Source organism: Mesocricetus auratus, unplaced genomic scaffold (assembly GCF_017639785.1).
Source record: "Mesocricetus auratus isolate SY011 unplaced genomic scaffold, BCM_Maur_2.0 Super-Scaffold_100018, whole genome shotgun sequence".
Taxonomy (NCBI): Eukaryota; Metazoa; Chordata; class Mammalia; order Rodentia; family Cricetidae; genus Mesocricetus; species Mesocricetus auratus.
This window is the reverse complement of record NW_024429199.1, coordinates 38,208,874-38,233,350: the sequence shown is the minus strand read 5'-3', so window position 1 is coordinate 38,233,350 and position 24,477 is coordinate 38,208,874. Positions and strand designations below refer to the sequence as shown.

The 24,477-nt window shown below is 43.3% G+C and overlaps 1 protein-coding gene across 1 annotated transcript in view; it reads right to left on the bottom strand.

Moving 5' to 3' along the window:
• Positions 1 to 23,374, bottom strand: part of Esr1 (estrogen receptor 1) — a 336,108-nt gene extending 312,734 nt beyond the window's left edge. Inside the window, exon 1 of the mRNA XM_013126759.3 lies at positions 23,083 to 23,374. Within this exon, the coding sequence (XP_012982213.1) occupies positions 23,083 to 23,146 (64 nt within the window). The 5' untranslated portion in view covers positions 23,147 to 23,374. The remainder of the gene's footprint in view (positions 1 to 23,082) is intronic.
• Between the last annotated feature and the right edge of the window lie 1,103 nt (positions 23,375 to 24,477).

Below are 24,477 nucleotides of genomic sequence, written 5' to 3'. Positions count from 1 at the left end.
TTTGGAACCTTCTGCCCTATTCTTTGTTATTGTCAGCCACAGAGTTTTGACCTTGCAATCTCTCGGAACGTCATTTAATCGTGTAACTTGTAGACTCTCATTCCTAAACAGCCCTCTGTCCTGAGGAGAATAACTGTCCTGTGGAGAATCGGTCCCTTTCAACATTAAAAAGAAATATGTAAGCGTGGTGAGATATACCTATCTCAAAGCGCTGGGGAAAACGGGAAGAAAATTTCTGTAGCTCCTTGGTAATTCTTTCTCTGTTGGTGAATGAAAGGAAAAATATTTATGAACAAAATTTTCCTGGATGTCCTGTGACTATCTGATTACCCATCAAGTTTTCATGAGAAAGCGATTACACAGCGGATACAAAAAATTAAAAAATTTGAGAAAGCTACCATTTACATATATCCAAAATATCACTCGTTAATTAGTCTTCTTTTTAAAAAGCAGTCCATATGTTTCCCAACCCCCTACCCTTCCCAACCTTTCCCTGACTAGTCTCCAAGCGCCCATCCTCCTATGATTCTCCCATCCCCACCCAAAGACCGCTGCCTTAGGATTTAGCACTGTTTCATCCTTTGCCTAGAAATGTCTTCCGTCTCACTCCCTCGTTCCTGTCTCCCTTCTCGGAGAGGTTTTCCAGGACCACCTTATTGCCCCCTCCCACCACACAGGTGGGCAACCCACCTAAAGTTGATCTACTTTCACTATCCCAAGTAGCACTGACCAGCCTCAGCCATGCCCATTTGTCAGTTATGGGCATGGTTGGTTTTCTACCTGTGTGTGCACCATTCACTGAAGGAGCTCAGCTAGTGGGACACGTCCTTGGTGCAGCAGGAGCTCGCATTTTGTTTTTGTGCAAAGAAAAGACTACCAGTTGGCTCCTACATAAGACTGGAGATGAAGCAGACCTTGATGAACAGGAGCGACAGAGGTAGGAGTGGGAGCAAGCACTCATTGCCAATGCAGGCTGTTTCTCCAATTCTAAAACTTGTAAGGAAAAGAAAGGGTACCGTATGAGCAGTGAGTGAAATAAGATGAGAAAGGAAAGAGGAAAACCCATAAAGAGCGCACGTCTGACAAGAGGGAGAATAAAACTTTACCCTTCCAGCCAGACCTTCCGTATTCCCTGCCCTCCTTTCTCAATTGCCGAAAATGAAAGCAACTGAAATATACTTGTCAGGCCCAATAAAAAGCCACATGATTTAAACAGCCATTACTAATGGTCAGCAAGCAACCAGGACTTGCTGGGGCACCATAACCTGCATCTCAGTCAAATGCGTAGTAAAACCACCTCATCGTCTCTGTTTTCTAGCCCATGGGCAGACACAGTTGTGGTAATTCCCCCAGCCCTTGCATAATTTTTCTCACTAATACAATGTGTTATTAGTAGATAAAAAGGCAGGAATTTCCATCCACAATTTCAGAAGAAGCCCATGGCTTCGGTCTTCTTCCAAAAAGAATTCACTATCAACTATCTCACACTACTCAAGGGCCTCTTAAGTTACTTTTGAGTTAGCTGCTCACAGTGTGACAGTATGAGTTGGCTCTTGGTAGCAACAGAGCACACTATCTCTCATTCTCTGTGTCAACAGGCAAATTTCATGCTCTGTCTCCAGGTAGAATTTGCCGGAGAGAACTCCCTTTCTCAGAATCGTTTATCATTATTCAATCACAGAAGAGAAGGAATATACTTCTTGCATAACCCCTACAACATACAAGAAACCTCCATTAGATTTTATTTTCCCCTTTCTTGTTGCTCCTCACCCAAAAAAAGAAAGAAAAGGAACCCAGACATTGTGTTTGTTCTCCAAATGCACAGTTTACAACATTTTGTTATAATGTTGTATGATGCTTGTCCCTCAATTCATTCATTTATTCAAGTGTTCACTGAGTGCTGTGAGGTGTCAACTTACTGACTGTTAAGAAGAAGCAGAAGAAAATGCTGTCATGATATGGATACCAAATGTGCTGGATAGCTTTATGTCAACTTGACACGAGCTGGAGTCATCCAAGAGGAGGGAGCCTCAATTAAGAAAATGTCTCCACAGCATCAGGCTACCAACAAGCTTATAGGGCATTTTCTTAACTAGTGATTGAGGGGAAGGCCCTGCCCATAGTGGGTAGTGCCATGCCCTGGCTGGTGGTCCCAGGTTCTATAAGAAAGGAGACTGTGGAACCAGGGGGAGAAAGGCAGGAAGCATCACCCCTCCATGGCCTCTGCCTCAGCTCCTGCCTCCAGGATCCTGCCTTGATTGAGTTCCTGTTCTGACTTCCTCCAGTGATGAACAGTGATGTGGAAACAGAAGCCAGTTTAGGCCCTTTCCTCACCCAGGCTGCTGTGGTCATGGTGCGTCATCACAGGAATGACAACGCTAACTAGGACACCCAATGACATGGATGCCTCCCTCCTCTCAGTAACTGCTTTCCTTGAGTCACTGACACAGTGAAATGACCATGGACTGTTTTATAATACTATTGTCTTAGTGATTTCCTGTTGCTGCAACAAGAATACAAAAGCAACTTAAGGGAGGGTGGGTTTATTCTGGTTCATAGTTCAAGGGCACAGACCATCAAGGAGGAGAGGTCAAATCAAGAGGTGGCTTGGAATAGCCGGTCACATGACATTCACACACAAAAAGCAGAATGATGACCGTGTACAGAACCCAGCTCCCTTTCTTCATGTGTTTTCAGTCCAGGATCCCAGCCAGGGAACAGTGCCATCCACAGTAGGCAGGGATTCTCATCTCAACTGACACGATCAAGATAACCCCAGCCGCATGTCTTCAGATGACTCTAGATTCTGTCAAGCTGACAACATTGACCACCACAGCTACTGCACGTGTGATTTCCCAGGACCTAACTGCTCCCAACCATGCAGAAAGGCAAAGGTTAGTGATTTCTTACCACTACAAAAAGAATATATGACCAATCTGGAAAGACTAGAAGCATCAAGACACAAAAGAAGCAAAAATAACTTATTCAAAACCAGCATTACCAAGGTCAGCTCGTGTTAACAGCTTAATAAATATATTTCTCCCCTGTGTGTAGGAGGCTACTGACATATTCTTTCTCTAAAAGTAAACAGCATAAAAGACATGAGACCAATAATGTTAATTGTATAGGATAGCCTAATACAAAATCTAAACAACATGAAGACAGATTAAGTTTTGGATAAGAGGAGAACACAAAGCCATCAAATCACTGAAGGTTGAGATATATATGTATGTTTATTATAGTCATAAGCCAAATAATCTGAACCAAAAAATATCAATAATCATCACAAATGTTGTTATCAGATTTGATAGACATGGGCTGGATAGCTCAGTGGACATGTGCCTGCATGGCATTTATGAGGCCCTGGATTCAATGCCCACATGCAAAATTTTAAAAAAACACAATAGCATAATAGCCATTAAAATTCCTTATAATAAGAGCAATATTTCCCAAGCCTGACAAGAGAAAAAATAGATACATGATTATAGAAAAGAATTTGAGAACAATACCCATACAAGTTAATTCTTTGGGGTAAAGATGATGTGTTTCATATGTGTTATTTAAGTACACTATCCATACAGAAGAAAGGACAGTTGAACCTTCCCCTTTTAAATTTTAAAAAAGTGCAAAAATTTATTAACATGTTAGGATTAGGAAAAGAGAAAGTAGAAAACTTTAGGGAATCTTTTGAGAAAACAAGATGGGAAGACTTCTCAAAGTATACAAAGACAGATTTAACTTCATAAAAGATAACTGGGTTATTGCTTAGTGTTACAGCCCCTGCCTGACATCCACAAAGCTCAGGGTCCTTTTCCCAACATGAAAATAATGAACATTAATGTCAGCAGACGAGGAAGCGAGAGGGTGGGGGGTGTAGAGAATGCCAGTAAGGGATACAAACCTCGTTTAGGGAAAACAAGTTCAGGAGGCCCATGTCACAAAACAATAACCGTAGTTTTTACCAGTGCTCTAGTGACAGGGGGATGGATCCACAGATAAGAACACAGTTGCTCTCCCAGAGGACCTGAGTTCAGATCCCAGTATCCATGTTGGGCAGTTCATAGCCACCTGTGATTCCAGCTCCTGGGATCTGATGCCCACTTCTAGCCTCCATAGAAAGCTATACTCATGTGTACATACCCAAGCACAGACATAAGCACACATCACACAGTCTCTCTCTCTCTCTCTCTCTCTCTCTCTCTCTCTCTCTCTCTCTCTATCTATCTATCTATCATCTATCTCTATCTCAACACTCACTCTCTCTCTCACACACACATACCCCTGCATAATTAAATAAATCTTACAAAAATATCTCGAGTGATTACTATAAGATGTTGCCTAGTTTGTTATCTTGTATCCTCACACATTAAGCAAGAAACAAATAATAACACTATGTTGTATTCACAGCAAGTACTACGTAACACAATCTTGTATTCTCATCTCAGAGTGTATGCATTTTTGAAGACTTTTTAAAAGGAAAGAGGTAGAGGCCATAAACTCAATGCACATGAATAAAATTTTTAAAAATAAACTTGATAAATGAAACTCAAGTACATTTTAAGACAGACACAAAGCTTCATGTTTGATCATTTTTAAGATATACCTCTACATATATATGCAAATGACATCCATAAATCAATAAGAAAAGAGGCAACTATAATGGAGAGAAAGGGTCAAGGATACACATAAGTAACTGACAATGACAGAACCCAGAAGAACACTAGTGTGTAAAGATAGCCAGATCCATTAATAAAAAATAAATATGAAATACATGTTAATAACACCCATTAGTCTATCAAAAAATTAGGGGGTAGGAAAAGAAAAATTCTAGGGTTTGTTTTTGTTTGTTTTCAGGTGAGGAAAATGCTAGTGGAAATATAAACAAAATGATGCTCTCAAGCATTCCTAGTGGATTTATTATAATATTTTTTTAAAATAAAATGGTAAAAGCCATTAAATTTTTAAAAATACACACACACTTTGAACCAGCCATCCTGCATCTGGGAATCTATCACGAAACCAAAACCACCCATAGCCAAGAATATGTTTGCCGATATTTGCTGTGGCAGTGTTATTGTTAAAGAGAAGAAGAAAACACAAAAGAACCGAGCAAACTGCCTCCTAAACATTTATCTTTATGCCCATAGATTAATGATGCTCTCGCCTTTGTCGAAGATGTTTCTTCTGCAGTGGGCATCAGCCGCCACAGGGACTCATCACTGGCAAGAGTGCCAAGAATGAGTGCCTGCGATGGCTCAGCCCTAACGGGATAGGCTTAGGGAACTGTCCTGTGCAAAATCTGAGACATAGGGAGGACTGGTGTGAAATGCTCTCTTCCGGACGTGACCTAGCCCCTGCACTCAGAACTTTGTGACGGCTGTGGTTACCTACACAGGACCTGTAAAAGATCAAGCAGGTCAACATCGGCATGGGGAGGGGAGGGGTTCAGCAGGCTCCACCCTTAGTGCCTGAGGAGCTGTGGGCAAGTGGTGGCTGCTGGGAAGGGGGAGTCATTTCCTTGAGGGGTGCCACCACCAGAAGACAGCCCCACACCCATGCGGCAGTCCTAATGGGACCCCATGGGTTGTACATGAAGGTGGGAGGGTGACCTGTTGGGAGGCTCCAGGGAGAGTAAGGGGACTTGAGAGTAGGGGTGATGAAGACACGTTGTACACATGTATGAAACTGCCAGAGGATACATTTGAAATAGAAGAATAAGAGCAAAATGACTGCAACGCAACGGAAAACACGCATGACACAGGAACAAGCACAACACAGAAAGTGAAACTCTGTTCACTATAACACTGTAACTTTAATTTCACGCACAGGAGACATAGCCGAATAAAACAGAGATTTTGTTTCGAAGTGGGATTATGGGACACTTTTGCTTGGAATTTTTTATGCCTTTAATCCCAGCACTCAGGAGACAGAGGCAGACAGATCTCTGTGAATTTGAGGTTAGCCTGGTTCACAGAGCGAGTTCCAGAACAGCCGGCGCTACACAAAGAGTAAACCCTGTCTCAAATAAAGTTTTTAATTAGGTGGGGCTTTGGTGGCACACGCCTTTAATCCCAGCACTCGGGAGGCAGAGGCAGGCGGATCTCTGTGAGTCTGAGGCCAACCTGGTCTACAGAGCGAGTTCCAGGACAGGCTCCAAAGCCACAGAGAAACCCTGTCTCAAAAAACAAACAATATTTTTTTAATTTTTTAATTATGTATGGATATCTTTGTGCATGCAGTACCTATGGAGGCCAGGAGAGGGTGTCAGATCCTATGGAGCTAATTATTTGTATATGTGTGGGTTTTTATGTGCTTGTGAACATGGGTGCAGTGCCTCTGGAGGCCAGAAGAGGGCGTCATATCATCTGGTACTGATGTTACAGACAGCTGTGAACAGTTCCTGGTGGTTGCTGGGAAGTCCAGCAGGTCTCCTGAAAGACCAGCACACAGTCTTAACCTTGGAGCCATCTCTCCAGACCCACTTGGAATTTTTTTAAATGAGTTTCTGCCACATAATAATTTTCTAAAAGAAAGTGGGGAAAAAAAGAGCTCAGCAATATCCCTGATGAATATTTTTTTAAAAGTTCCCCTTTGATACTGTATTTTTGCTTTTAGGGATTATATTTAAGAAATAAAACAGAGATATAGATAGTCAAACCTGTCAAAATACACAAGCAACTAAACAAATTCTAGTGGTAGGTAAATTTATAAAATACAATACAATTTCAATGTGCAAAATATGGCCCTGTGTCTGCATGTATGTATCTTACAAATATATAGTATGCATCTATATGTTTTCTAGATCATATGTAATAATTGAAATCATGTTGCATCTTGGATTTTCACAAGCTTATTTTATTAACATGTTGTCTAAACATGAGAGCTTTGCTGCATTATTCAGTATTCACCTGTAAATATATTCCTGTATATACATATTATGAAGAAAGAGCTAAAATAAGATCTACTAAAGTGTTGGTGATTATTTGCGGCTGATGAGAACACAGACGAGTTCTATTCTCTTTTCTAAAGTGACTCCGTGCAAGGCGCATCTACAATAGGAAAAGCACAATGATCGTTTCCAAAGGGAAGTCTGAGAAAGGCAATGGCTTCCTCGGAAAAAGCAGAACCACGCAGGGGCACCGCCTTCCTCCGACGTTCCTTCAACCTGAGAGAATGGCTCTGGGTTTCTGGGGTCGTCTGTGCTGTGTCTCACAAGGCAGGGCACACAGGGCTGCAATGGCTCCGCTCATCACAAAGCATAGCATTTGGAAGCTGAACCCCGGGGCAGCTCTCCAAGAGGCTAGGCACACAGCCTTACTGTAATCTAAAAGCAGCGATGCTTTTTCTTATCATTTCACAGATGTCCAGTGACACCGATCCCTGCAGTGTGGTTGGCTGAGGGCTGCAAACTGGAAACTCCGTTCATCTCCCTCTTGTGGCTCCCCCTGGGTGGAAAGGGCTCCCACAGCTCAGACAGGACAGCAGTGTGGGAAAGTAGACAAGCCTGTGGGAGGGACCCTGCGTGCTCTCTCTCGGGGCACAGGAGGACAACTTGCAAACTGGCTCCTATCCCAGCAAATCTACCTGGAAGGACATGACGCCAGTAAGGTAAACAGCAGAAGCTCCAGGAGGCCCTTGGCTTACATCCTCCTACTCTTCCCTCAGAAGGACCTTGCTTCTTCGTTGACCCAAAAAAAGGGGGGGGGCGGGGATTCTTGCCACATCCTCCCACTGCCCAGTGACATTAGCGAAAGATCGTCAGAAACATGGGCCCATTTCTTTAAGCACAGGAGACAACCTCTCCCGTCTCTTAAGTGATTTGCAGAAGAGAGTTCTGTACGCGTGAATGGAGCACATCAGTATAGAGACTCGAAACTCTCAACTAGGAGCAAAATGTCGTTCACATTTTGATGGACAAGAGCACGAAGAGGTTTAAATAAGGATGGAGACGATGGCCGGAAGCTGTAGTAAAAAGACAGTAGACCCGGATATATCCACGTGGTCTCAACAGAACAGAGTCCTCCTCTGCAATCATGGAACCCAACGTGCCAGATGACTAAGAGCTCCATTTGTATACATAGCGCTCCGAACTAGACAGAACATTCTGGTTTATCTTATTTGCAACTACATGTCAGGTCAACAATATGAATAGAAAAACCAAGATGCTTAACTGTGCAGTGCTGCTACCTGGGCCAGAATAAATTACATAAACCAAAGTCAATCTTGTAGGCTCAATCAACCAACATCAAAGTGCTCTTTGGCTTCCTGTTAGTAACAAATTAACAAAAGAAGCCTCTTGCTCTTGCCACCGCACATAAAGGCAGGAATAGCAGGAACAACACTGGCATACATTCTCTGGGTTGCAATTCACTCAGAGACAAGATTAGACCCTGGGAATAAAATCACAGCAAATAGGTACCAGTGAGAACAGAAATAAACTCACTAAGTAATTTGTCCCAAACAGAGAATGAAGAGACATAATGGTGGCTTGCTTATTAGTGGAAAGGGACACACATTGTTATACTGCGGTCAGTTCTTGATTACTTGTGTGTGATTTTCCAGTTTTGTGGGTTACCCTTCCCTCAGCAGTCTTTGTATATCTGAGCCATCTCCATCTTTAATTCCTATGTTTCCAGAACTCCCCAAATAATGTGTTCCAGTAATCCAAGCCTGAGTTCCCTAGGAAAGCAAACCAAGGTATGGCTAGGGTTTGCTGGTTAAAGGGTCCCTTTGCTTCCCAGGGTTGAGACTAAATCCTGTAACACATTTTCCCCAATATGAGATAAGACAACATGGAACTGAGTTTAATGAATGGAAGATATGGGTAATGGCCTTTTTTCTAAGTAAAATTGGTAGATAATAGGTATATGGTTGAGATAGATAGAAACAGAGAGAGAGAGAAAGAGAGAGAGATGCAGGTGATAGGTAGATGACAGATAGACAAGTAAATAGATAAATGATATAGACAGATAATGGATAATAGAGTTATAGATGATAGATAGAGATGATGGATGAATAGACAGATAATTAAAGATAGATAGATAGATAGATAGATATACATATAGAGAGACATAGATAGAAACATAGATGATAGACAGGTAAATAGAAGGCAGATAAATGATATAGACAGATAATGGATAATAGAAATATAGATGATAGATGGATGAATGGGTAGATGAGAGAGAGAGAGAAAGAGAGAGAGAGAGAGAGAGAGAGATGAGGGTGCATGTCAGCCCTATTAGGTATATCCTGTAGACAGGAAACTATACACATGACCGTGAGCACGGTATAAAGTCTGTGAAGAAAGGCTTAGACTCAGAACCCAAGGGGACAAGGTCTAAACAGGGAGAGATGAAATCACCGAACTTGCCCCACACCAGAGAGATCGAAACGCTATCCACAGTGAACCATGAGCTCCTCCTTTCGGACTTCTTCCAGGGGCAAGCACTTTATTTTTCACAATATTCATATTTCCTCCAGCCAGCTAAGATGTTTGCCGACACTCATTACCCAGACACCCCAATTTACAAAGTCCAAGTCTGGTCATATACTCCACATCTTCAGGAAATCACACCATCTCTCTGAAGCTTGGTTTACTATGCTAGCAAGGGAGTACCCTGCCACTTCCGTAGATCTGTGCTAACATAAAGCAAAACATACTCAAGACCCTGTGATAGATGAATACTGTTATGGTTTGCATGTGAAGCACCCCTCCAAGAGCTCATGGGTTAAAGGCCTGGTCCCCCAGCTGGGGCACTAGTTAGAGGTGGCTCAGCCTTTCTTAATGGATTGATCTGTTGCTAAAAGCACAATTTGATGGTATCATTGAGAGGTGGCGGAATTAGGAGGTAGAGCCCATTTGGAGGAAGTTGGATGCGCACCTTGGAGGGATAAACTTTGTTCCTAGCACCTTCCTGTACCACTTCCTCTGCTTCCTTCATGCCACAGATGAGCATTTCTGCTGCGTTCAACCCTCTATGTCCTTATACTCTGCCTCACCACTGGTCTCCAGAGACTGGGACTGAAGATTGAAATGTCTGAAGCCCTGAGCCAAAATGAGGCCTCCCTTATTTAATACATTTCCCTCCAATATTCATCACTGGAATGCAAGGCTGAGGGTGGTGTCAGCTGCTTGACAGCTCTGTCAATCTCGTAATGTGAAAAGCAGGCTGTAAGAGAAGCAGGACTCTGAAGAGCTGTTTTCTATCTGAAGATACCTGGCTTTTAAAAGTGGGAGGAGGCCGTCGCGCATGTTGTCTCTACACTAATCTATTGATTTACATTTAGCGTTTTTTATTTTTCGGCCCTTTAGAAGAGCATTTAATATTAACAGAGTTAAATAAACTTGAGAATTGGAGGAAGAAGACCTGAGTTATTTTTTAGCCCCAGCAAACAGGGGGAAGGTTGATTCTGGTGACAGAACCAAAGTGGCACAGTTACTCAGCCAGATGAGTTCAGTGGCATCCTGAGTCTTGGTGTTTTGCTCTGTTGCCGCTGTTGTTGCTGTTGTTTCGCGTTTTGGGGAGTGGTTTCCAGACTTGTATCAAAATCGTAGCAACAGTATCACATTCTGGAATTAATCAACTTTTAATCCAGGACCTTAGAAGTAGAGGAAAAACGGGAGACAACTCGGAGAGAGACAGTCTTGGGAATAGAAACACACAGGAGTACAGGGGTGGGAAGGTGACCCCATGGGTAAAGTACTAGTCACACAAGCATGAGGACATGAGTTCCAGTCTCCAGCACCCACAAAGGCTGTATGCACACTCACACATCTGTAATTCCAGCACCAAGAGGCAGAGGTGGCCCTGATCCCCGGAGCTCACTGGCCAGCCATCCTAGTCAAGTCAGCAGTTTCCATATTGAGTGAGAGACTCCATCTCAAAAAAACAAGGGTGGGGAAAAACAGGGCAAGCTACCTGACATTGACCACTGGCTCCCACATGCAAGTGCAGCTGTGAGCATGGGTACTAACACACGCATATCCTTACAGACGTGTGCACATAACACACGGGGGGGGGATGGGGGTTGAATACTGAAAACAGTGTGGCCCCGTTTTCTAGGGTGGCAATACATATCCTACTTGGCATATCCCCATCAAGATAAAGGGCATATTTATTTGTCAACTCCTCCCCTTTCCTTTTCTTCATCACCTTTATCCTTGCTATCCAAACGAAGACTCCAAAAGCTGCCTGCCCTGAGCTGGCAAATAGCTACAGGCACTGTCTTCCTGGAAATAAGAACCAGTAGTTGTCCCCACAGTGCTACTGAGATTCAGGAGGGCAGATTCAAGGCTGCTCAGGCTTCTAATGGGGGGGATTAGAACCATAACTGCTTAAGTTAATAAACCAGAGGAGCTGAGGGGGGTGCTCATAAACAGGCTGGAGTCAACCGCGTCTCTGCAGACAGGGGCTCAAAGGGTTCCTTGTGATTGAGGACAGTTGATCATCTCTACCTTCTGAAGACCTGCCTGACCAGTCCCACAGCACTTCTGAGGACAGTGACTAAGCCCAGACTTGGCAAAATTCTTTAATATCTTGATTAGTCACTAAGTAAAGGCTTTGCTAGAAACCTTCATTTCCTACACAGTTGGGCAGATGCGGTCTCAACAGAAGCTTTCCTGAAGTGCCTCCCCCGAACTGCCCAGTTCCACAAGTAGGAAGTCAGCATGCTGAGCGAAGCCTGCCAGTCTGGCCCTCAGTGAGAGCAGCTTTTCGTTCACTGGCGAGCTGCACAGATTGGCAGGCAGGCCTAGGTCCACGCCCCACGCCTCCCTCGCAGTTCAGGCAGGTTATATAAAAATAAACTTACATACTATTCTGTTGACTCAGATTTCCTGTGCGTTTGAACACTTTGAAAGTTAACATGGTATTTGCAAACCAGAGGGGCTTTGAATATTTTATGTCACATGCCTGCTACTGGATTCGAAAACTGCAAATAAGCACAGCTGGCAGTCTTGACAATGTGGACTTTTGTTGCAATAGAGGCCCGGCTTTCCAAGAGGTTTGTGAACTGGTTCAAAAATGCTCTGTGAAGAAGTGAGAGATGGATTTGAAAGCTAGTGAGGCATTTTCAGTCTTAATGTTTAAACAAAAAAACATTGTGACTCATGTCCACAGTACATGCGAGATGATTGCTTGTCTACTTGTACGGCATACAATCTTTTATAAAGCTTTCACTTGTCACTTTGAATAATTAAGTTCAGTGGAGAAGGTTCTCAACTACCGAGAGGCTATTAGTAGGTAGCCACTGGAAATATAAGTCTGTTCTCCATTTTAGGGTTAAAAAATTCACATGATTTTTTTTATCAGTGCCATTCTATAAGCAATAAGAGAAATGTTTTCACTTGCTGGAAGCTATTGCAAAGCTTCGAGAGAGAGAAAAAAAAACAATTTAAAAGCTTTAGAAACATTGAGGGGGGAGGTCTGTGTTTAGGGTAGGCGGTGTGTATTGTAGGTAAGTTGGTGACTCTCCCTGATAATGCGCAAAGCCAGGGCTGGAGAGGGACGTAGCTTGGTGGTGGGTAGAGCAGCCTCCATGAGGATGCCAGACCTTGGATTCTATGCCTATCTAGAAAGGAAACATGGAGGAGAAGGAAGAAAAGGGAAGTGGGGAGAGAAAAGGAAAGAAGGGGAGAGGAGGGAGGGGAGGGGATGAGGAAGGGAGGGACGAGGGGGGAGGGGGAAGGAGTGGTAGGGAGGGAAAAGGGGAGAGGAAGGAGGGGACAGAGAGGGGGTGGAGTGAAGAAGAAGGGAAGGGAAGGAGAGAGGAGATGGGGAGGGGAGAAGGGAAGGGAGGGAAGGGGAGGGGGAGAGGACAGAAGGAAAGAGAAGGGACGATGGCTCCACCACACATTGTCAGCGAGGGGAGCGTCTCTTGATTTCCACTCAAGAATCACTCGCGCAATGCTCATCAGGCAGTAAGCATTGAAACCCCGTTCCCCAAACTCATCTCCAAATTAGGCTTTGTGTGTAAAGGAAGAAGCCCAAAAACAAAAAGGGGAAACCATCTCATGGTAGTTCCCTTGAGGTCACTATTTGCCACCTTCTTGGGAGAGCCAAGCTGAGATCAAACGCAAAGGCACAAATGGAATGGAGAGGTGCTTATGCTTAGGTCTTTCCAAGCATCTTTTAACAGAGAGGCAGGCCGGGCAGTGGTGGTGCGCACCTTTAATCCCAGCACTCAGGAGGCAGAGGCAGGCGGATCTCTGAGTTGGAGACCAGCCTGGTCTACAAGAGCTAGTTCCAAAACAGCCTCAAAAGCCACAGAGAAACCCTGTCTCAAACCCCCCCCAAAAAAAACAGAGGGGCAGAAGGGACATGAGTAATTTCAAGTGATTTCCTTTGTGAATGCTGGGTTGGGCCTCCATTTCAATGAAACAAGGTAATGAAAAACGAATGTGGTCTCTGTGTTCTGCATATTGACTTACATTGAACTCCTTGGCTACATTCACTCACAAAACTAACTAAGGTCTAAACTGATCACCCTGTCAGTAAAATACCTGAGTTAAAACTGTAGGGTCCTGCGTTCTATCCCCCAGAGCCCATGTATGACAAGCCAGGAGTGGTGGCACGTATTTTGTAATGACTGAACTGAAGAGACAGGGACAGGGAATCTCTGAGGCAAGTTCCAGGCCAATGAGAGACCCTGACTCAAATTCCAAGGTGAGTATCACCTGAGGAGCAACTGCTGCCTTTGTTGTCAGGTGTTCACACACATGTAAACACATACACTTACACCTCAATAAACACGCTTGCACACACACACACACACACACACACACACACAAGCGGTGGGCTGGAGGAGAGGGCTCAGTGGAGAAAGTGTTTGACTGACACACAAGTGTAAAAACCAGACTTATATCCCTGCACACACAGTGAGTCCACACACATGTGAACATACAAGCACACACAAACACACGTAGAAACAAAAACTAAGTAAGACATGAGTTCTTCGCCACTAACATACTCGGTAACATTGGTTCATCCTTGCATAGGTCAAGGCTCACTGTGTGAACTCAGGCCCCCAGGATGACTTCTGGTTTTGCCATTGGAACAAGAACTCCTTGCCCAGAGTATTTTAAAGCAAACATTCAGTCCCAGAATGGCCCTCTCCAGCTGTGCACTCTGGGTTTGTCAGATAGGCATGACAATATGGTGGAAAATATGTTCACTGCACGGAGCAAAGGACAAATCCTGCAATACCACTAGGTACACAGCTTAGCTCACCACCCTCGCAACTTTCTCATCTTGGTTGTAAAACTGTTCTTGCATGGTTACCTTATTACAAAGGAATTCAACAGACTCTCTAGGCGTATTTTGGAAATATTTCATTGGCTACTATATTATTATAAATAACATCCACACTGGTTAGTAATTCACTTAGCATACAGTTTGCCCATTCGCACAACTCCTCGGTTGTTAGTGCCTCATGGCCACAGGGATGTGAAGCCACTTTCAATTTTAAAACATTTTAATCTTTTTATTTCTTGACAGTTTCATGCATGCATACAATGTATTATGATCATATCCACGGACCATTTCAAATATCATCCTGAGCTTCTGAAAACGAACAAACAAACAAACAAACAAACAAAAAGAATGGTTCCCGGTTCTTGTTTTTAAAGTGTTGGGTCATGGTTACAATGTACAAGATACAACAGAGTGGGAAAACATGCTTAATGCCCTAACGTTTGGTCCATATAAAATATTGCATACCTTTATTTCCTAATTACAAGAAACAATGGACCTTATTCATAAACATCTTCTCAATTAAAAAGGAACAATTGGAGAGTCTAATAGTGAATGAGTTTTTAGAATTAGCAGGTCCACATTGACAGATTTACAAAGAACAATGCGTTAATGGCTGTATTTTCAGGTCGTGAAATACCTGCTCAAATTAAGTAGTTTGTGGTTTCTATATCAAAGAGAAGAAGAAAGCACCACACTGATTCTACTGCTGTGTGTGTGTGTATGAATTTTATTTGAAGTAATTCAAGCCTTATTCTACAGACTTGTATTCTTGTATTCTTTGTGTTCTACTACAATCAAACGATACAGACATATAAACATGATGAACTCCGAGTATGAGAAGGCATTAGTGTTTCCTAATGTGGGAAGAATATGTCCTGTGAAGGGGAGAAAAGCTAATCGGAGTGAATACCCAACGACTCTCTGAAAGAACACACCCCTCCCCCGTGCATGGGCTTCCTCCTCCACTTCTGCCCAGAGATCAAGGAGAGTGAAACGCACTCCCTGGAGATACTAATTATTAGACACAACCACCAACAATGTGGATACAGAGACAACTTGCACAACCGTGCAACCAGCTTAGTAACGAACTTTGTAATTCTGCCCCAGTGTTTGAGACTGGTTCTAAACAGCTCCGTGAAGCAAGGCATTGGCTGCTGTGTTCAGCAGAGCTGAACTGTGGACATTGACCAAGTTCCATGGCATTCTACCCTCGCTCTTTATCCTACTTCAATCCGCGTTTCTCCCTCCACGGCGACTTTCTGGTTATGCATTATCTGGTTTGGCCGTCTCTATTGCTTACTTCAGATAACTACTCAACCCTCCACTTGGCTGGCTGCTGGGTAGGCTTGACCTAAGAGAATGGATGGTAAGAGAGCCAGAATTTTCCTTTGATGTCTTAGAACTCGGGATTTCATTATATAACCTACCATAAATCCTGGCGGTCAGGACCAACACCAGCTTCCAAAGTTACCAGAATACGACACTCCTACTTGATTCATTGTGGATTCTGACATCTCTTAATTAATATGAACTCGGGGACTTCGGCTTGCCAGTGATAAGAGACGTTTCTGACTTGCCTTCTTCATAGTTTTGAGGGTTTCCTTGATTAATTTTCTTCTTCTGTAATCTAAGCTTCAGATGCCAAATGTTCTTACTGGCTCTTTGCCTCTAAGGTTTGAGCTCACAGATGTTTCCTTGTGGCCACAGAAACTACCTTTCCTCTGAGAATAGTTTCGATAAATAAAAAAACTGGTAATAAATTTCAAACTGAGGAACTGAATATGAAGAAGTCAAGTGCAGCCTATTAGCCACACTTTTATAGACTTGCAAACCCGCCGGCTGTGCTGAAGCCTCCAATGGAAATGGTGGTGGATGCTAGGCTTCCCTACCAACCAATTAATGCCTTGGAGAACCCCCAACCTTCTTCTGTGTAACAACATAAATCCTTCTCCTTGCTCAACATCCAACCAAGGCTTCCCACAAGGAGAAAATTGGCACATTTAAATGTCCCTTTCTACTCCAAGTGCTGAGGGAGGAGTGAGGTGGACTGAGTCCAGATGGTGAGACAGGAGACCGAGGGCCTGTCTCATCTGGACACAAATAATCTGTGAACTGTTCTCGGTGATTAATACCCAGCACTTGAACCCTGCTTATGCAACATGAGCACTACAGTAAGCTGACTTTTGATTTCTGGGTTTTTTTTCCCTTTCCTAGAAAACATTTTTCTATGAATCCTTTTTTGTTATTGTTGCAAACTAGATTTGAAGCAACTCTTCCCTTGATTTGTAAAGCTTCCATGGGCTGGAGGGAAGGACACCAAAGCAACGTGAGCAATGTTCCTCCCAAAGATGACACTGTGTCATCCTCTCCCTGGACCCCTCAGCTGAGAGCCAGCCACCAGCCACCATGGGACACTCCCAGCACATCTCAGCGGCCCTCAAGGTTCATGTAACTGGAGTTAGACTGTTGACTGTGCTAAGTGTTTTCTCCAACCCCTTTCCCCAACAGACTGCTGCCTTGTTTTCTTACATAACTGTCACCCCAACATTTTACAATACCCTCCTCCTTTAAAGGACAAGAAAAGAAGAGAAAGGGGAAAGGGACAATCTCCTCCCACTCCTCTTCTTTGGCCCTCCAATCACTGGACTCAGCTCCAAACTCCCGTAGTCTGAAGATTTCAGTAGCGGTATAACAGCCCCTCTTCCCAAAGAGAGCCTTCCCAATGACATCTGCCGTCTTCCACTCCCATGGCTTATCTGTGCTTATGCTAATGTCTTCACTCACTATTCCAAGTGGAAGTGGCCCAAGACAGGGGCCACAGAAGCATAATTTGATACCAGCAGGGGAATCATACCCTGGTGCTATGCCTTCACCCATTTGCTAGGGAATTAGGCCTCCAAAGTCAAAGAGATGCTCAAGCACTCATTTAGAATACATGTTTGACAAGTATGAATAAATTATAATAATTGTAGCAGCCTGCATCTCATACAAATAGGAACTATTATGTTATGAACCTACAGCCTATCCAAATAAGATTATTAAGGCATGAAAACATCCCACATATGAAGTATGCTGTTTAGTCCCTAGTGATCCCTGAATGTAACCTTCTAGCAACTGTTTGGATAGACCCCTCTTGCCATTATGAAGATAACAGAGTACCCAGTGTGCATATGTCTGTCTGTCTGTCTGTTAGTGGAAACTGAACACAGGACCTTGCATAGTCTAAGCAAGCCCTCTACTACTGAACTATATCCCTCACTTTTTCTTAACTTATTATTTTGAGGATGGTATTACCAAGTGTCAAAGCAGGCATTGAACTCGCTATGTGACCCATTTAGATCTTCTGCTGGTGATCCTCCTTCCTCAGCCTTCTGAGCAGCTGGGACTGAAGGCTTGCACCACCAGGATCTTCCCACTCTTCTATTAACCATTTTTGAAACAAAGTCTTTGTCACCTCCATCAATTCAGAAGATGAGTCCTTAAAAGATCTGGTAAATTGCCCAATTTAAATTGTCCACTTTAAATTAATAGCTCACCTCTCTTGAACTATTCCAATCACCTCCAAATTAATGTGCTCAGTCTTCAACTAAAAACTTCAATCTACATAGTTCCAGAATGAAGGCATCCAACATCACACAAAAATCTTTAATGTCTACACTATGAAACCCAAGGTCTTTAAATTGGCATTTAACTCCACAGTCCTAAATTCTTGCTAGCCCTTCCCTGCATGATTTTTACCTGTCTTACTCTCAGACCAACTCCTGAGTCCCCAAATTGATTGTCCCATACCTTGGATTAGAGTCTTACATCCCCTAACATCTCCCCAGGGCAACATTATCCTTCCTTCTGGGCCAAAGCCAAGTGTCAATGCTCCAAACTCCCCTGTGCCACTAAGAAGTAACTTCTCTGTGTGCCTCCATAACATGGTGCTTGTCCCTGCCAAAGGCATATGACTTTCTACTCAATTAAGTACATGTCATGGTTACTCTGTAGCAATCATACATCATAGATCATATGTGCCTAGTATTTCACATATGATTTTTTAATTATCTAGAGACCATTAATGTCTGTTTTCAGTAGGGAGAACCTAATGGGGAAGGTCCTTCTGTATATTTGTTTCTCTTATTGGTTGATGAATAAAAACACTGTTTGGCCAATCGCTAGTAGAGGCAGGGAAAATAGGCAGGGCTAGGAGACAAGGAGAATTCTGGGAAAGGTAGGCAGAGAGAAACAGCACAGATGCCATGTAGACCATAAAGGAGTAACAGATCCAAGCATTCTCCAGTAAGCCAAGACCATGTAGAAATGCATAGATTCGTAGTTATTGGTTAGTAATTAAGACAGAGCTAGCCAATAAGAAGCCATAGCCATCAGCCAACAGTTTTATAATTAATATTGTGTCCGCGTGTTTATCTGGGGCTGAGAAGGGTGGCAGAACCTGGCAGGACAAGAAGAACTGCAGCAACAAGAACGCCCCCCCCCAAAGAATTGAGAATTGCTGACTTTAAGTGAGAGGCTAAAGCCAGATCACACTCCTAAAGGTTGTGGTTGAGAAAATGGAGTGACGGGTGTATAACCATCAAGACTCTTGATGATTTTTGCACTAGAAGAGGTAGGGTTTCACCTGGCCACCTGTCATCTCATACCAGAGAACATCTTCCAAGTCACATTGGCGCCTCAAGAAGGAGATGACTGAATCTTCTAAAATCTCATTGCCACTGGCATCTCACATTCGAACTTTATTGAGTGTCTACAGGCTTCCTCCACTCACACTGGCTTTTCCACACGCTGTCAGTTCTTGAGAAGCACAGGGGAGGCTGCCTGACACAGCACTCCCTAGCACCACACTGAGCCACATAACCTCAGTCTCTTTACCTGCAAGATTTCACAATACAGCTAAGTCATTATTTGTGCGTGTCACACACAGTTTACATTGATGAAGGGGGAACGTTCATCCGTGTCATTGCCTTTAATTTGCATCAGGAACCACTAAACTTCCACGAGTCAGGTGTCATCATTGTGCAGAGACTGGGACTTAGGGTATACTATCACCTGGGATAGGAATTGGGGACAAGGTTCTCCAGGACAAGGTTCATAACAGAATGCTTCAGAAACAAATGTTTTCCATCAAATAATGACAGCATGGACTTGAAATTAGATGGACTTTTGTCTCCTAAGACTAGAATGTCTATCACCTTAGAAGTTGTGTGGGACATGGCACCTAATTGCACAAAGCCTTAATTTCCTCCTTTGTATCATATCATTTGGCTGGTGAGCTGGGTTAATGTGAGAGTTAAATGTGACAATACCCATCAAAAAAGATAAGTACTGCATATCCCAGAACTGAGGGATCATAAGTGTTAAGCCAAAAGAAGAGCTCTTTAACACAGAATGGTGATGTAATACCATTACTATTACAACCTCATGAACACTAAACATATGTATGACCCATTCTGGGGAGCCTGTCTTGAGTCTTGGGTCTGAAATAGAAATTTTGCATGAAAACTGTGTGTGCATGGGCTAGGAGCATTTGCCCAGCAACAGAGCAATGTGCTTCTCTCTGAGAGTAGTGACGCCAAGAAGTGACCCAGGATTCCACACAATCTAAACACTTGCTCTACAGCACCACGAATTTCACCCTTCCACATGATCTTCTGACATGAAGATGAACACGAAGTGTGCATTACGTGGTTTTGAAATTCCCAGCAAGACCATGCTCATCACAGTGGGGTGTGGCCCTACTTACAGATATAAAGAAAGAGTGATGGGGAGATGAAGAGCTGGGCTTTGGGGACATCCAGTCTTCCCTTTGCACACGGATCTTGAAGTAGGCATGTTTTCAGTAGGTGCAATGCTCAGCTGACAGGAAGGACTCCCTTTGATGTTTTCAGAACAAATTCAGAGTTACAATTGGCTGGACATCAATGTCTCAGGTCTAAGATGCTGCCCTTAGGTTCTATGCATTTATTCAAATGATGTTTATTGAGTACCAGACTTAGAATGAAAAGACTTCTCCGTACTGAGTTTCTTTCTTTCTTTCCTTTGGGTGAGGGTAGTTGAGTGGCATAGGGACTAACTGGTTAGCCCAGGCTTACCTTGAACTTATAACCTTCCTGTCTCTGATCCCTGAGTTCTGGTGTTATTATAAGCATTATATTGAGTTCCCAAAACATGAAGGCTGCCAGTAGTTAAATGTGTGCTTCAAGCTCATTAAGTCCATGGAGTGATACCTGGCAGCAACTCTCTTACTACTCCTTCTTGGCAGGTAGAGATTAGAGGCCAAGGGTGAGGAACTTGGCCCTGAATGGCACAGCTAGAAAGTAGTAGGAGTTAAGGCGTGGACTTGGTCACTTCCCAGGGATTTATGAATCCTCACCAAAAAGTTAGCTAAGGTGAAAAACCTAGGCAGCAGAATATACATAGCAGAATGTACCTAGGGATGGATGAAGGGCTCAAGCCCCCTGGATCTCTAAAAGTCACAGACTTTTAGAGGAAAAGGCAATACATTAGACTCTTAGAAAGTTGTGCATGCAGTTTTGCTGCTGCGGTCTCAGGAGATGATCTAGAAGAAGATTACTAGGATGTGACTTAAGATGCAAAGTCACCATCAGTATCACCATCTTTAGCAAAAGCTACCTGTAAAGTGCTTTCCTTTAAAAAAGAGCATGGGGGTGTGGCTGAGTAAAGTACTCCCTGTGCAAGCCTGGAGACCTGAGTTCATTTCCCAAAACCCATGTAAAGATGGACAGATAGAAGTGACTCTACAAAAATGTTCTCTGACCTTCACATGTCCACTATGGAACACCATGCCCCCCACCACACTACAAACACACACACACACACACACACACACACACACTTATTAAAATACTAATTAAAGTACTTTGTTAGTACCTGTGCAGGGAGTCTCATAGTTGGTATCTCTTTCTCAGTAAACGCCCTGTCAACCCAGACAGAGGTGGATGGACAAGACCACACCTCTTGTGTGTTTTACCAAAGACATAGTCCCCAAGCTGGTCACTCTATTGTCTGTTTTTCTTTACAGCCTCCCTGTACCCATGGAACAAACTGAAGTTCAACCATGACCTTAGCTCAAGCAGTCATTCTGACCAACTGGACCAAAAATACAGAGATAGACTGGGACAGGGTAGAGATAACTAAGTACCCATGTAGGAAGACTCAGCGGGTACCTTAGGTAATGTCTATAGCGATTGGGGGCTTAAGTTTGGAGGAAGATGGATAGGTGCCAGATGGTTCTGTGTCCTAAGCTGAATGAAAGCCCTAGATCATTGAAAGAGAAGGCAGTTGTCTGGCTTCGTGGTTGCAGTAAATTCATCCTTTGGGGTTTTATTTTCTTCATGAGCAACAAAGGTGAACAATTATCTCCAAGTGTCAAAGCAACACATTCCACTTGTACATACAATCCTGATAATCACATTCAGCATTTTGCCTTTTTCCCTTTATGCCCTGTCTCTGATGCCTATGGCAGTTTTATTTCTAACGTCTGTGACAGAAATCTGCCAATCACCGCAAGATTGGATCCAACCTCTACAGTCTTGTGTCTATCTATGCAGGGTCAAGGATGGGCCTTCTTGGAATACTAACAAGACAAGGGCAAAACACTTCTCTCTTTTTTTGGTTTGGGGGAAACAAAAAGAATTTTAATGAATAGAGATAGGTGCTGCACCTAAGGTCACAGAGATCTCTCCCCTGCTGACTTTAAAAAAAAAATAAGTTCAAATATTTTCACTTGGTATTCCGATGTCCACTACCTCAGCATACATTATTGTTTCGAATTCAAAACTAAACATATTTCCCAACAGCCTTGTGGGAGGAGGTACTCTATAAATCTATTAGATTTGGCACAAGAAGCTAATTTTAAAATGTTTGGCACCGGTGAGTGGTACTTCATGACATTATCAAACATCTTAATAAAGCCCAACCCTTATATTAGGTAATTTTTAAATGAATTTTAACCATCTGGGCACGTCAGAGAGAACAAACACTGGCCACTTCTTGATCAAGCACAAGACTTTCCACTTCAGGAAACGGTGGCTTTCCTGTGGCCAAAATGAAAGTATCTATTTCTGCCTTTTGTAACTACCACGTCACCGACGAGTGGCACCGTGTGTCACTGTGTGGCACCATCCTTAACACACACACACACCAGCCTACCTCAAAAAAAGGAAACACAAGGAAAAAAAGTCACCCGTGGCTACCTTGTGGGCAGAGAGAAAGAACCAAAGCCACGGGGCTTGGAACTCGCCTATGATCGTGCGGCAACTTGGAGACAAGATGAATTACTAGATGGCACAGCTTTCCAGAAAACCCCACGACCTTTAGGGAACACAAATGAAGGTTTATTCCAGTTGCTTAGATCAAGTTCCCATAAGCCACGGCACCAAAGATTAAGAAACAGGGTCGTGTTGAGGCAAGCACAAAGTGAATCTAAGCAGGAACTTTTTAAACCCGCGCACATTTCAACCATACGGAATCCCCGTGGCTAAACCTGGGACCAATAAATAGACGTGATCTGGGGCAGGCAGGCAGCCTGTCAGTGCTGTGCTAAGAAAAGATAACTGTGTCGCCCTCTGACTCAGCTGAGCGTGGCTCCCAGAGTGAATTTCCATGGGACCAAGGTCAGGTTTAACATGACAACGTCTGCCAGAAACTTTGTAAAATATCCTTGGATCAATGAAAGAAAGAGAATGGACAGATTTTCACAGGAGAGGTGAGCTCTGAGACCCCAGCCTGCTTCCACATAGTAGTACAATATACCCGGGGGGGGGGGGAGGGGGACTAAAAAGAAATGGAGAATACATAGAAGTACCTGCTTGAGAAGAATCACCCAGAGATTGCCTTCTTGTGCTAGGGAATGGCAGAGGAGGGGGCATTGGCCTCTCCTGGCGTCACAGGGCTGCTGAGCATGGAGCCTTGTGTTTTCAGTTTTGGTAGAATCCTTTCCGAGGTCGTTATGACCATGAAATTAGGAAATGCAGAGTCTCAGAAGCAAGGAATTAGCACCACCACTTGACTGGGATTGGAAACTCTGTTCCGGATAATAGGGGAGGGGGTGGCCTTCCTCTCTCCAGCCAGGCCGGATTCCAACTTTCTCAAAGTTTGCCTTCAGATAGATGTTTGCAGAGGGACAAGCCTCCGGTGAAGTTAGCTGAGACTTTTTTTTTTTTTAAGGTGATCCAGCCCACTTTCTCTCTACTTGCAATAATAAAGCTCAAAGTCTAGACGGGCATGTTGACTTGGAAAAATAAAATAAGAAAGCATTCTCTGGGCGCATAAATTCTCCTCACCCAAAATTAGCAAGAAGCTGGCGTGAGGGTGTTCCTTCAGTGAGTGCTTCCCAAACTTTCTCTTTCATGCACTGACTCAAGGAGCAGCCCAGCAAGTCTTGTCACTGATTAATTGGGTTCCTGATTTTGGAAACCTCACTGACACGGAAGCGCTTCAAGTACTTGAGCCTTCCATAAACTGCTTGGTATTTCCTGCAGCGATTTACAAGTTTATTGGGCCTGAGTGTAATTTGTTTGCTTTAGGGCTTTAATCTTGTTTGTTTTGTTCCATTTTGTTGACACAAGGTCTCTGCAGTCCAGGGTGGCCTTAAACTCTCAGCAATCCTCCTGCCTCAGCCTTCTAAGTGCTAAAATTACAGGTGTAAGCTTTGTTTTCTTTTGTTTTGTTTACAACTGGCTTTCTAAACAATTATTATTTTGTTGGTTTGTGTTTTTCTTTTAAACTCAAAGACGAACAGGCTGAAGTAAAAATATTTTGAATTTATTTTCTTTCTCTGTGCTAGGGTACGACCCAAAACTTAAAAGTGCCAAGCAAATACATTACCGCTGGTCTGCAACCTTCGGACCCTCTCATTTTTAAAAGCGTTTGAAATTCTAATAGCTTATAAAATCTGCTATGTTTTATGTAACATGTGCTTTCAATGATGGGTGGTTGTTGTTTTAATGTGTTTGCTTTTTTTTCCGTGTGGTAAGTCTGAGAAAGGATGCTTTTCCAGAAATAAGAATGGTGGCAGGCAAAAGACCAGAAGGGACTTCTCTGGCTACTGTCTCAATCCCTCCAGATGCACACTGGTGCATGGTGGGTAAGGGAATACTCTCTGAATTGGCTTAGAGGAGAAATGAAGCCAAACGTCTCATAATTAATGAACTAAACATTTTTATAACAAATTTTCTTCGTTGTCTTCAGTTTTCTATAC